At 35.6% G+C, this 14,608-nt stretch overlaps 1 protein-coding gene across 1 annotated transcript in view; it reads left to right on the plus strand.

Annotated features, from left to right (window-relative positions):
* avl9 (AVL9 homolog (S. cerevisiase)) overlaps positions 1 to 14,163 on the plus strand; it is a 34,450-nt gene extending 20,287 nt beyond the window's left edge. The window contains exons 14-16 of the mRNA XM_030123357.1: positions 739 to 792; positions 10,398 to 10,486; positions 11,626 to 14,163. Of these exons, the coding sequence (XP_029979217.1) occupies positions 739 to 792; positions 10,398 to 10,486; positions 11,626 to 11,753 (271 nt within the window). The 3' untranslated portion in view covers positions 11,754 to 14,163. The remainder of the gene's footprint in view (positions 1 to 738; positions 793 to 10,397; positions 10,487 to 11,625) is intronic.
* The last annotated feature ends 445 nt before the right edge of the window (positions 14,164 to 14,608 follow it).

The raw sequence follows: 14,608 nt of genomic DNA on the forward strand, positions 1-14,608 counted from the left end.
GATAAATATTGCATAAATACAACTGCCTTCAATTAATAGAAAACAATGGACACATTTCTATTTCATTATCCCTCTCATGGTTTGTGTTAAAAACTTACATTTGCAATAATATTTTCAATATTTTCTCCTAATTAGCTGTTTTTGGCCTAGTTATAGCACTACAACACTATAAATTCAGATAACTTATTTTCAGATAATTCATATTACCACTGATACATCTACTACAGTTACCTTTTAGGTTAGGTTTTCCTACATCAGTCATATGTTTTCTTTATGGAGAGAGGCCTTTGGACACCATGTTAAAAATATATTTATGATTAAAGTTGTGTTTAAGACTTTAATATATGTATCTCACTCAAAATAATCCAACTGGACACATTTAAATCTAGTTTGGGAGTAATAATTCCACTCAGTTTTAGAATAATTCATGCATGAGAGGGTTAATGCTTAAAAAGATTTAAAAAAAAAAATACAACAAAGGATGATTTAGGCCATTCAGTAATATACACATATGCACTCAAACACTGGAAAAATATTATTACAGGAGTTTTATGTAGGGTATTAGTGCATTTTTAAATAATCCTTTAGATGAGTGTAGTTACATTTTCCAGCAAAGAACCAAATAATTTGGCTTATTTTTTATTATCTCAAGTTACTAGTTTCATATGAAAAAGATAGTTGCTATTCACAATAAAAGAAAGTCAATCGTAGACTGATTCCTTGTTTTCTCTGTTGTAGTCATCCATTCCAAGGACAGTACAGTGTCGCCGATGTGAAACTGCGGCTCTCACAGTGAGTACACTTTCTATTCTCATATTAGAAGTTCCCTTTTTATCTGGGATCAGAAATATGAAACATCTCTGTTGCTTACTTATGAGGTAATTTGTCTTTAACTGAACCATCAATAGTTGGAGCCATTGCAGACTCTATTCTTGGAGTTGTGACCAAAATGAACATGTTGCTGCCCTCTTGTGGTAACAAGTAGACTTGTCAGTAAATATAATGGAAGAGAAAATTGGCAGGTTCTACGTTGAAAAAGACCAAGCAGACAACTCTGTTCAGTCATTTAAGCACATTTACCCAAGCTTTGGTTGTGTTTACACTGTCAGGTGCCAGTGCTTTTGATTTGAGGAAGCTGGTTGTCGGATTTACTTTGGATTTTGGCTGTTGTTTGCTTACTATGTTTTATATTTGGTGATGAACTTTATTTTGAACACAAGAAAGAACAAAATCATTAAGGTAAGCAAAAAGAAAAAGAAAACAACACAGATGTCAACAAAACACCCCAGTATACACAAAAGGAATGACCCAAGACCAAACAAAACTACGATACAAAATGTACAACTATTTCAGTGTACCACATCAATAGCACTTTGTGTCTGAAATAGAGCAGGAAGGAACCAAGCTCATCTGGTTCTACCTCAATTTTATGTTACTTTTACAAATCAATGTGTGCATACAGTACACAAAAATAGGTAAATTTTTCAGTCTCCAAAAGAAAGTAAGCAAAGGAGAGCAGTCCTAAAAGTCCTTCACCATCAGCATCTGTTACTGTTACACTCTTTATCTTCATTACTATACCTCAGAAGAATTGAATTTTCATACATCTTAAACTTAATTAAATTCAATTTTTGATATTTTCTTTCCTATCATCCTGCAAAACCACAACACAATGTAAAATGCACATCTTTTTTTAAGGATTGTTCTTGCAAAATGTTGTGTCATATTTAGCATCCCTCCATAGTTCTACCCCCCTCTCTATCTATAAATCGTTCCTTTATATTACTTAGAAGTGAATTATTTCCTGCTTTATGAACTATTTGTGCAGTTTTATTGTGTTTGCACACTAGCAGTTAATTCAAGAATACACTAACTGAATGACACTTGCTTATTTTTATTTTCTATTGTATTTGCGCTCATCAGGAGTCTTATTTGCTTATTGTAAACATTAGGAAAATATAAACAGTAAAAAAAGAAAGCGAGAATACTTTTTTTTTGCTGCATTTAATGACATTGGAGACATGACTTCTATTATCAAGAATAGAAGTTTTAGAAAACAATGCAAGTCATAGTTAATTAATATGATGCAGCTGCCTGTGCATCTTTCTGCAGTGCCAGACGAGTGTTTTTTTTTTTTTTGGTGGTGCTATACTAACCATGTCCTAGCTTTAATTAGCCTATAGCTTCATTTAAGGATATATGAAAGTACTAACCATGTTTCTTTTAAACTAAATGAATTTTAACCCTGACAGTGAACCATGCTTTTTGAGCTACAAATTAAATTATGTGATTCAAATGATGTTAGTATTTATAAAAAAAAAATCTGCAAATCCATAGAAATGTAAATTTTATGGGTGAAAATACAGTGGTGACCAAAATTGTTAGGACACCTGACAGATCTGAAAATATTTACCTTTTTTTTGCTTTCAAAACCTGATTCCATCCCATAATGTTTGTGAAACATGCAGATGGTTGCTCTGAACACAACGAATATCAGATGAAGTGAGTTCTGCTGTTTTGTTTATCCACTTTAACTTTAATGTTTCCTTAATGAGCAAGATAGGCCTTGTGTATTCAGAAGAATCACACAGCTGTTTTCTAAGACTCTTAATCACCATCAATTTAACCACTATCACACCTGACAATGATTACACAAGTAACTTGGCTTCTTCTATGAAGGAGCATGATTGTGTGACACTGACAGTGAAATAGACCTAGCTTGTTTTTTGTAAGTAGCATGACCTAAATATCCATATGTTGGCTCTATTCTAGGGTTTATAGAGCATAAACATGACTTTGTGGGTATTGCATTCATTTTATGGCTACTTTAATGGCCAATTAAAAAAAAACACAAAACAAAACAAATAGCCAGTTGGGCCTTTTCAATGTCATGAGTTTCATTTATTTAAAGGAGTGATATTTTGCTTTTTTTAAATGGAATTATGCATTTTAAAACATTTCCCTGTGGACTACATAAACTGTAAATGCTATGCTTGGGTCTGAATGGACCGCCGCTGCTGACAAACATTTATGGTGTACTCGGAGAAATGTTCATCAGAAGTCTTGACCTTACATGTGCAAATATCATGATGTAACTAGTTATAGATGTAATAAATCAAGCAGGAATTAAAACGTGTTGTAGAAATCCACTCAATTTTTGCTAAAATGAATATAAAGATAGCTTTGCAGCACCTGGAGGGTTCAAATTCAAATGTTTTGAACCATTAATGTCCCCAAATACACAAATAAATGTACCAAAGACTAATAAAAGTGAGTTTAGCAAAATATGACCCCTTAAAAAATTAATGTAAATGCCTTTTAATCAGAGTCTGTGAACTGAACTGAAACTGACAGATCGCTCTTAAAGCCACCAGACTTCTTCGACAAAAACAACTTTACCTTCCAGAACCAATGACTCATTAGGTTGATTTGTTTATTATAATAAATCAGAGTTATCACACAGAAGATGCACAAAAACAGAAACTATTCAAACAAGGCAGTGGGTCTGACTGTTTTTATCAATATAGTCTGGTTTTAAGGGAATTTGAGGGCTTCAGTTCTTAATTGCAAAGGGCTGTTTGACAGTGAGAATGCTCTTTAATGATAATAAAAAATAATGATAATAATGATATTCATAAGGATGACAATAATAATGAGCATTTAAGGTGATATTAATTTTATAGGGTGTCATTTTTATCATGCTAGACGTTCATATCCTTTGTGATTCTATCTTCATTTTTCTCTGGCATGACTATGTTTGTGAATAAGTGTCTGTCCTCATCCTCCTCTTAGCCTTTTAGTGACATTTTAGTGCTTTAATAATCTGTCCAGTGGATGGAGTTACACATAAATGAAGGGTCAAAAAGCTGCTGTGTTAAAGGGTCCTGCATTCCGAGGGTCGGATCAGGGTTTGGGATGGCACCCTGGGAACATATACTTACTCCCGTTTAAGACCACTAGTTAGCTAAGATTACATTTCTGAAAGTTAATAGTACAGTTACTTCATCAGCTGTGTGTTACAGCGAACAGCAGGCTGTGTGTGACTTCATGCTGTGTTTGTGGATGGACATAGCAGCTTACCAGGCAGAGTGCTGGGGGTTTTGCGGTGGCAGTGAGGGTCTCATATCAGCCAGAGTCATTAATTATGAGCGAGTTTCATTCTAAAAAACAGAGCTAGAGACTTCTTCAGCCCAACTCCGGTTTCGTTCCAGGAAGTGCGGATGAAAGGCGACTCCGTCCACAGCTGGAGCGCTGCTTCTAGTGTTACCCGTCAGATAAATGTCCCAGTGTATATGTTCTCTATCCCTAACTTAGCTTTACGGTGAGGACACAGGCAGATTTCTCACTTTACCTCAGGGTGTTTGGTGACATGGCCACTGTGAACTTTGTCATAATCCCTCCTCAGTAAACAAACATAGATAAACAAACTGGAGGAAGCTAAAGTTAGGGTTAGTTTAGTGTAACTGCCAGGCAATAAATCATAAATGAGTGGAGTGGGGGAAAATTATGGTAAAAAACCAAAATAAGAAAAGCAACTCAGTTATGATGTGAAATGAAAAAGCAACATGTGGTTTTAAAATTATTACATAAACTTGAACTGCACATGATTGTTTCTGTGTGTAAGTAATATTAATTTGTAGGTTATAAAACAGATCATCTATGTAGTTAATTTTCTCCTGTCATAAGGGTCAGAATATTTAGCAATGATGTGTAGTACCACAGATGACTTTTCTGATCCAATACCAAGTAAAACCCAGATTCATATATCCTGCAGTGTAAAGGTCAGTTGTTTCTATGGTAATATTGTACATTTAGTGAACCCGAACAAAGAAGTTTACCATGTAAGATGTGAAAAATTACATGGCTTTGAAATTTGTGCATCTTTGTAAGTTGAAAAAATACATCTATAATCTGTGCAGTTTCCTTGAAATCTAAGCAAGTAGACTCAGATGTGACTTTTTCACCAAATCATACAGTCCTGCTTATTGTGAAAATCCTTTAAAATAGATACTTATGTCATTAAAATAGTAAAGTATTGATCTATTTGACTGGATTGATGAGGATCTCATTACTTACTTCATAACCATATTTATGCAGTAAAAATATCTGACATATTTACCCATATATTTTGAATAAAGTTGCATTTTGTCATTATAAGAATATAGGGAACTTGAAATTGAAACCTACCAGCCTTTATAGAGCTGTAGTTTATGTGCAATAGAAACAAGGAGTATGTAGTTCCTATCACCCAAGTTTATTTATACTTTATACATGGTCATGCTCTCTCCGTACTTCAGCAGTTTATGTCAAGACACTAGTAGTGTTGTAGTGTAATCTACAAACCCTGACCTTAACAGGTGACATTCATTTCAATTAAAAGAGTGAAATTTGGGAAGTGATGAGCCAATGAGTTGAGGTTTTAAAGGGGTCTTAAAGTTTTTATCGGTGTTGTAATAGAAGTGAGAAATGTAGACTATTGTTTTAGTACCTGTATCATATTGGCACTTCTAGTTTGTTTTTTAAAGGGCTCATATTTTGCAAAACCCACTTGTATTAATCTTTGGTACATTAATTTGTGTAATGGGACCCTAACAGTTCAAAAAGTTTGAATTTGAACCCTCCAGGTGCTGCAAAGCTATCTTTATATTCATTTTGGCAAAAATCAAGTGAATTTCTACAACACGTTTTAATTCCTGCTTAATTTCTTACATTTTATAACTAGTTACATCACGACATTTACACATATAAGGTCAAGAATTCCGATGAACATTTCTCGGAGAACGCCATAATTGTTTGTCAGCAGCAGCAGTTGTAGTCCATACTGTAAATATGTCCAAACTTTGAGCCGATTACCTAAAATGTTGAGTTGTTGGTTGTATTAACAAACACAAGTGGCTGAACAGGACAGAAAGCATGGTCAACAACCTGGAGGGGGGGGGGGGGGGTGTGAAGTGGCTCATTTGGATTTAAAGGGCCAGCGCTCAAAACAATCTGTCTGGTGTCATTACTTAGAAATAGGGTTGAAGATGGACCTGTGGAGTTAAATTAATGAAGAATTCAGACCCAAGCATAGCATTTACAGTTTATGTAGACCACAGGGAAACGTTTTAAAATGCCTAATTCCATTTAAAAAAGCAAAATATCAATCCTTTAAAGCAGTATTTAATACCTCATACAGTGCATTGCAGTGCCAGTTCTACAGTTATGTTCCTTTCTGAATGTCCCTGGTTTTTCTTGTTTGATGTCCATCAGTACTGTAAAGGGACCTTCTCCCAAACCCAAAGTATTGCCTTGTTGCCTCTCATCCATCAAGGAGAGCAGAAAACCCTTCCCAGTTTCCTGCATCAGTAAACACGGCCCTGTTTTCCTACAACTCTTGTCTGGATGATGGGAGGGATGTGGGGTTAGTGGGACAGATGTCGACTGATTTGATGTATCCCACTTGTCAGGATGCTGGTTTAGAAAGTGAAAAAGTGGAGCTCGGCGTGTGAACTCTGCTCAGTTCTCACCTCAGCTCTTTGTCCCACTGCTGCTGCCCCTGCCGCCTCCCCTCTATTTATACTCCCTGGCCTGACTTCCTTGTGAATGTGCTGTGTTGCATGTGTATTATAGAAGCACTGGGGGCGAACACAGCCAACCCTTTTCATGTTTTCTCGTCACCAGTGTTGGACAAAGAGCAGCCGGTGGCAGAGATGTGGAAACAGGAGTCATGTGACGAGCTGCACGCACGGCTGCGGGCAGAGAAACACTGTTAGAGGATCTTTCTTTATTGTCAGTGCACAACTCTATGCTACATAAGGAGCTGTTTATTTGGGTCAGCCAGCGAGATGGGGCGTCTGAGTCCGCTGAGCTACAGAGTAACGCTGTAGATGAGAGGGAAAGCTGCTCTCAGTTACACCGAAAGAGATTTGGGCACGCTTATGCTCAGTTTATGGGATTCTTAGAAAGTCAAACATTTATTACTTTAAATTGTAGTCCTTAAAATGCTTTAAGTATAATGTTGAAAGGTCTTACAAAATGACAGGATATGGCTCTAAGTTGAGGCCGGTTGAAAATAATGATGGATGTGAAAGCATTAGAGTCCCATGGGAAGCGAAGAAACATAAGAGCAGCAAACATCAACAACATCACCAAAGCCTGGTCATTTTCTGATGGGATGTACATTAAGAATTTACATTAATAATGACCTTAAAAAGTTAAGTCTCATTGAAATGTCCAATGGAGTGCAATTTGCTTTTGCTATTAACCAATAATTCACAAATGCTTGTCAGCTCATTGGTCCTTGGCAAGAGAGTTAAAAAGCTAGGTATTTTTTATTTTTTTTCCAGGAAATTACCTCACTATTATTATAAACACCTACAAAACATTTTTTTGTCTAACACTTAAACATTTATTTAATTTAATATGGGAACTAACTTGTTTGAAACCAGCAGAAACCATGATGTAATGTGGTGATATCAGGAAAATGACCTGTCCATCCATGCAACAAACTGGTAGTTTGACCACTGTGTTTCCACTCAAACGTCATCTTCACCACTCTAAAGTTTTTAATTACAGTATTTTATGTTGCAATATATATACAAAAGTCAAGATTTAAGGCCGAAATCAAATTTTTTGGTTTTACTATATACAATTTTTATGAGATGTTGTCTAAAATTCTCACATTATTTTCAGCTGGATATAAGAAAAAATTCAGTCCTGGTAGTGATTCATTTTTATACTATTTTTGACATTCCTGAACAAACTGAAAATGACCTATAGCGGTGAAGTTTTTTTGTTTGTTTTTTTAATTGCATAATAATTAACATATTTTCCTACAACTTCGAGTTGTCTGTTAACATAATATTATCAATTATATATGTGTGTGTGTGTATATATATATATATATATATATATATATATATATATGGGGAAGCAAAATTTACAATGAACATTTAGTTGTTTTTTCTCAGCAGGCACTACGTCAGTTGTTTTGAAACCAAACATATATTGATGTCATAATCATACCTAACACTATTATCCATACCTTTTCAGAAACTTATGCCCATATGAGTAATCAGGAAAGCAAACGTCAAAGAGTGTGTGATTTGCTGAATGCACTCGTCACACCAAAGGAGATTTAAAAAATAGTTGGAGTGTCCATAAAGACTGTTTATAACATAAAGAAGAGAATGACTATGAGCAAAACTATTACGAGAAAGTCTGGAAGATACTATTAAAGAAGAATGGGAGAAGTTGTCACCCGAATATTTGAGGAACACTTGCGCAAGTTTCAGGAAGCGTGTGAAGGCAGTTATTGAGAAAGAAGGACACATAGAATAAAAACATTTTCTATTATGTAAATTTTCTTGTGGCAAATAAATTCTCATGACTTTCAATAAACTAATTGGTCGTACACTGTCTTTCAATCCCTGCCTCAAAATATTGTAAATTTTGCTTCCCCACCCTGTATGTGTATACATATACATATATATATATATATATATATATATATATATATATATATATATATATATATATATATATAATTTTTTTATATATATTTTTAATTTATTTATTTTTTTTTTCTTCCCTCATATCTGTCTGTGCTCAATCCATTGATTGGATTTACCTCGTTGGTCTTGTTTGATGCCAAATTTCATTACCTACCAATTCCAAATATTGAAGTTCATTACCCAGCCCTAAATATTGACATATTTACACATGTTGGCTTTGAGCTGAGTGATTACTTTCAGTACCAGTGTAGATTTGATATTGTAAAGACAAAAAAAGCTGGCACCAAGAGGGCAGATTCCTGGTGGACGTGCAGCCGTGAAGCTGGATTATTGATCCTAGCAACAAGCGCTTAGCAACTGCAGCTTGTTTGGCGGATCCGCTCGGTGTCCAATGAGCGCAGCACTGCAGGACGGCCGTGCGAGGCAGCGAGCTGCAGTGCCAGTTTACACTTGGCCGGACTGCAGAGAGCGGTGTCAGGTTGAGGCTGTGGTCAGATAAAGTCTGTTTCTGTCTGTGGTTTGTAGGAATGAAAAGGCTTCTAAACCAGGAGTGTGCACACACGCACACACACACACACACACACACACACACACACACACACACACACTTCTCACTTTCTCTTTAGTTTCAGGTTTCATATACAGACTTCACATCCTGCAGGACTCCTTTAAATTCACTCCTAATCTTGGCTCCAGAAAGCATTTTCCCCCATCAGCCTGACTGCATATGTAGTCATTCCTCATACAACAATTAGAACACACACAATTTTAAATATTTTAATTAAGCTTCTCTACTTTGTATAATTTGACCGATAAATTAGGTGAACTGACACTAGCTTTTTGCAAGCATCCAGTCACTAACAAGTAACAGTAAGCAGTAAACATGAGTAAAAGTGTGTCAGTATTATCACCAGAATATAATTAAAATATGAAAAGTCAAGTACTTGTGCAGTAAAATACTCATTTACATATTGTTAATGGTTTAATCTACAGGAAAGCATTGTATTCTGAAGAATCCTCATATTTTTGTAGAAACAATGCATTTTCAAGGGTTTTTGTAAGTAATTCCTTATTTTTTGGTCTGTAATATCATTTCATTGTCCTTTTATTTTTCTTCATAATTACTCATTTTATTATTTCAGGTTATGAGACACTATTTTGGCAGGGAAAATTTATTAAGGAATAAATGGTAACAAATGAGAAAGTAATATAAAAAGATGAACAAAATGTGTGATTACCTTATGGCTAAACAATCCACAAATGTTTTCTGCTACAATTTTTCTAGAAATAATTGTCTTCCAGGAAGGAATTAGGAAGACCTAATTTCCCCCAAAATAGTAAAAACATGCCTTGTTTTCACCTTATTACTCCAAACAGCGTAATGATAGTTTATTTTCAAATGAAATAATTGGCTCATTAAAGGGTGTGAAAACAGAATGTGTCAGAGTGACAGATGTCCGAGATTGGCAGCTGCTGATATGTATCAGCATCATCTTTTTAAAAGCTGTTCGCACAGATGATGCTACACTGAGATTTCCACTGAATGTCAAGTCAGTGGGGATCCATGTGAAAGGTTGCATGCTGGACTCACACCAGGCTGCTCAGATAAAGCCAGACCAGGCTGCATTGAGCTCCATTTGTTGTGAAACGTAGCCCGCTCGTTTCCTCTCCCAGGTCAGCTCTGATCATCAGATACACCACCTGTGACTGTAGCTCAGTCACTGTTACATAATCCCCTCTAACAGGTTGGCGCAACATTTAGCAACAGCACTTTTGTTCAGTTTGTTTCCCGGAAAGGGGGAAGAATTTCTAAAATGTCACACCAGCAAAGGGAACACAGGAGAGTGTGTGTGTTCTGGTTTGTGAAACCTTTTGTTTTTTTTTTTCTGTTTTCCACTGAAGCTCGGTGCAGAACAGTGAGCGGGGGAAGAAGATCGGAAACGCCATGATAACCACTAGTCGCAGCATGGTGCAAACCGGGAAAGCAGTGGGTAAGAAAACTAAGAAAACAGCCCAGAAATATCAATAAATATTAAAATATATACTGTGGTAGACTACAATACATGTATACAGTGATCTATATGATCTTAGTAACTGCATCAAACATCTAATCATTTTTAACAAAGATGGATCTTTAAAATATTTTTGATGAGATGCTGTTATCTCCTTTAAATTAATTCAAGCTAATTCTATGTTCATAGGAACAGCATTAATTGTTTCCTGTAGTACTTAGATGGCTGTTAGTGCAACTGAGATGAGCTACATGAGTTTATCTTATCAAATTAGAGTTATGTAATGTGTAATATATCAAATTAATTTAATGATTCAAGAATTTGCAAAATTGAGCTTATTCCTTTGGAGACCTTTCCAGGTCAAAATGCAGTCCATGTAGCCAAAATTGATCAGTTGTCTACAATCTCCAAAAAAAATTTAGATAATTTCAAGATCATGGTCATTTTTTTGGCTGTATCGCCTCGTTCTGAATCAAAAAATGATGTCTTTTTTCTTTATGTTGACACTAGATTAGATTCTTCCTGGCAAATCCAAAACTAAAAATTGTGGACAAGGTTCCTTTAAGATGCTTTAAAGTCTGTATAAACTATGCATTTCTTGTACAAGCCAAGAGATGACACAACATGAACAAAAGCTGTGTTGTCAGAGGCTGTTCAACCTATGATGCTCTGATTGTGCTGTATGTTTATGCATACTAAAACTACTTTCTAAAACTACTCAGACCGTTTCCTATTTGGCATCACAAAGCACTGCACCCTTGTTTACCAAAGTCAAAGATGGACAACGTGATGATCACATGTTATTCTTGGATGTTGACATACATTGTAGCCTAGGTGTTCTCATAATTTATCAGATCCAATTTCCTGACTGTGGGTCACAACAAACTTAGGAGACTGATGAAATGTCACAGTCAGTAGGTGCTTTAAGGATGTTTCCTTGCTACCAGGGAAAATAGATTGTCTTATTTTGACAGTCACAGCATTTATTCCCCAAGAAACTGTAGATAAAGTGCAATTCCTTCTATACCATGCGTTTAACAATAAAATAAATACACAGTACATGTAATTCAGTTTTAAAGTACTTGCCTTGTAAGAAACGTCTCCACGTCGTCCCTCAGGTCAGTCAGTGGGTGGAGCATTGACCAGCGCCAAGTCGGCCATGTCCTCCTGGTTCTCCACACTGGCTCAACCCCCAGCGGTTTCTGCTCCGACCAGTCCAGAGCCCGCCACTGAGGTCAAACCATGACCTCCATCGCCTCAGTATCACAACAAGACCTTTCTCTGATGTTTCCCCTGATGCATGAGAATCTTTGAAGGAAGAGTGTTGAGTGAAGGACATGAGCAGGAAAACAGAAAAATCAATCTTCCGTCAGAGTCAAATCAAAAGTCTGGACTAAAACAGCCATATCCCTGTTTTAGTGACAAGGGGCCTGCTGTTACTCCTAACTGTACAGTCCATATCCACTGTGAGGCAGAGACTGCCACTGCTTTTAATCACAAACATAAATTTCAGAAGACAGCATCATGTCTGCCTGCTGCAGTTTGTACTGCTGGAAGTTTTCCTGTGAGACACTACAAAAGCTCTTTGGGGTTGCGGTGTTTAGGCTTTGCTGCGTATTTCTGGAGTTTGTCTTTAAAGCTGACTATTTTACTGACAGATATTATATAATTAAAAGAATTACGGTGTTGCTGACTTGAAGCATTGGCATGTGGCACCTCTGGAGATTTTAACGGTTTAGAATTTTAAATGTTTTCTCTGATGCCTCTGTAATAATATTGTGGTTGTTGCAGTAACAGTGTCAGTTCAGTGAGATAAATGTATAAAAGTACATGCCATATGACTTTAATGATGCTGAAAGTTTGGAGTTATATTTTCATGTCCATTATTTTGTTAAAACTCAAGTGGAAAAAACTGTTTGCTAATCATTACTTCACAGATTATGCAGTGTTATCTATGGAACAATGGAACAAAAAACAGTGACATGCTATCAGACAAGCCAAATACTGATATATCAATAAAAATACAAATTAAACAAAATAAGTTTTTTGCCTTTACTTCTCATCAGTTGTTTGAGAAACAGCCAACGCATTTTAGTTAAGATGCTACAAGGGTTAGCAAACAGGTTTGTCTGACATAGCCAAAGATATTAAATAATGCACAGTTTACAACTATCAATCTTAAAATATAACCAAAAATACATGGACAAACAAAATAATAAACATCAACCCACATCAACACTAACAGCACCTATCTACTTCTAGGCAGATGCTGATAGTTTTTTTAGCATTAGCGTACTAGCGCAATGTTTTATTTTTTGTTACAAATATTAATGGCATACAGGAGAAATAAAACATCAATATAACATGGTATATTTATTTTCAACATTACGTAAAAATAATAATATAATTGTAAAGTAAAATGTAACCCACTTGTATTCATATTCATATTTGTCCTTGGTGAAACATGTTGACTTCATGGAGGTCACTAGCAAGGGGCTAAATGTTAAGCTAGTTAGCAGCACAACTCTATTGATGAAAATAACATATGTTATTTAACTAGATGAATGTGTGTCCAAAAATGTTTTAGGAGAAATTGAAGTGCAAGTCTTTCAATCAACAGAATGGAAGTTAATGAGAAAGTATGTTTTTAAAGGTAGTTTAATGCTTAATCAGTTCTATTTTTGACTTGCCTTAACCTGTCACTTTGTGCGTTTAGTTTGTTTCATTGTTCCATTGGTCTTTTCAGTTTACTCGAATTTTTCTAAATTACCTAAATTATGAATGATCAACTTTACTTTTTGAGCCACTTTGTTTTTTGAATTTTTATTTCAGCCCTAGATATAATGAAATTCATATCAAACTTATTTTTCTTTTCATTGTAACCATAAAATACAAACTTCAATACTGTTACTGAAATGATCCCACTGTTATTACATTCTCATGTCCCTGATAAATCTCCATTATTATGAAGGAACTTGCTGTTTGACAGCGTTAGTAATTCTTGCCCAGGCCTTTTTTTGTACTCTGCTGTCAGTACATATATTATAAATGGGAGATCTGTATTTAGTAGATTAAAGTTAGATAACTTATTTATTTGTTGTGTATAAAACTTGTTATCGCCTAAATATCCATGTTTTGTCATGAAAACACTGGAACAAATCCTATCCATGGACCACTGTGTTTGCACAAAGCAGCCATTTATTCTATTTATGTCGATCTTAAACGTGTACAATTCCAATTTCTGGGTGCTTACAGTAACGTTTCCCTTCATATTCAGCACCTGGTGGATTAAGTGGTCCCATGAGCATGCTGTGTCCAGTTTTACATCTATAATAAGTGTAACATTTTGTCTCTAAAAGTGTTCAAAGGTCTTTTTTTCCTCATGCTTTTACAGTTTTTATTTGACCATTCATCACATTTAATTTCTGGATCAGGTAAAGACAGAAAATACCAGCTGTTAATGCTTTCTGTTTGTTTTTTATCCTCTGATGATCTATTTTCTTTTTGTATTTAAAAGATATGAATGTATTGTGAATTCAAATTCACAAAATATTTTCTTGACAGATGCTTTTAATGTATATGAGAGGAAAGTGATACTCTATTATATTGCTGTATTAAAAAATTTAAACTGTTCTACAGCCTGAGTTTTAATGAAATAATCCAGGAGAAAATCTTTTTTTGCGGCAGGAAATGCATTAGTTTGTGTCTGCATGCAAATGTAGGTCATTCAGACTGAGTGGTGATGATTGTTGTTGTTTTGGTTACACATGGCTGGACAAAAACGCACCCATGTGCTGTCCGACAACAATTCAGCAGCATCGCAGAGACACGTGAACTCCGTGACCTCAGAGACAAACAGCTTGGGGCAAACATTCACACCTAATGATCCCGACTGACAGGCAGTACAGACAGACTGGACGACCGGGTCAGGCTGCTTTTAATCGCTGATGAAATTTTGTTTTGATTTGTTTTGGTTTTTTTTACCACAGCTTTAACCTTAATGTTGTCTGATGAGCTGCCAAAACCATAAGTATTCAGCTCTTCAGGGCAATGCTATTTTAGACATGTAAAATACTTTTAAGCACATTTAAGAGCTTTTGT

Source organism: Sphaeramia orbicularis, chromosome 20, assembly GCF_902148855.1.
Source record: "Sphaeramia orbicularis chromosome 20, fSphaOr1.1, whole genome shotgun sequence".
In the NCBI taxonomy this organism is placed as follows: domain Eukaryota; kingdom Metazoa; phylum Chordata; class Actinopteri; order Kurtiformes; family Apogonidae; genus Sphaeramia; species Sphaeramia orbicularis.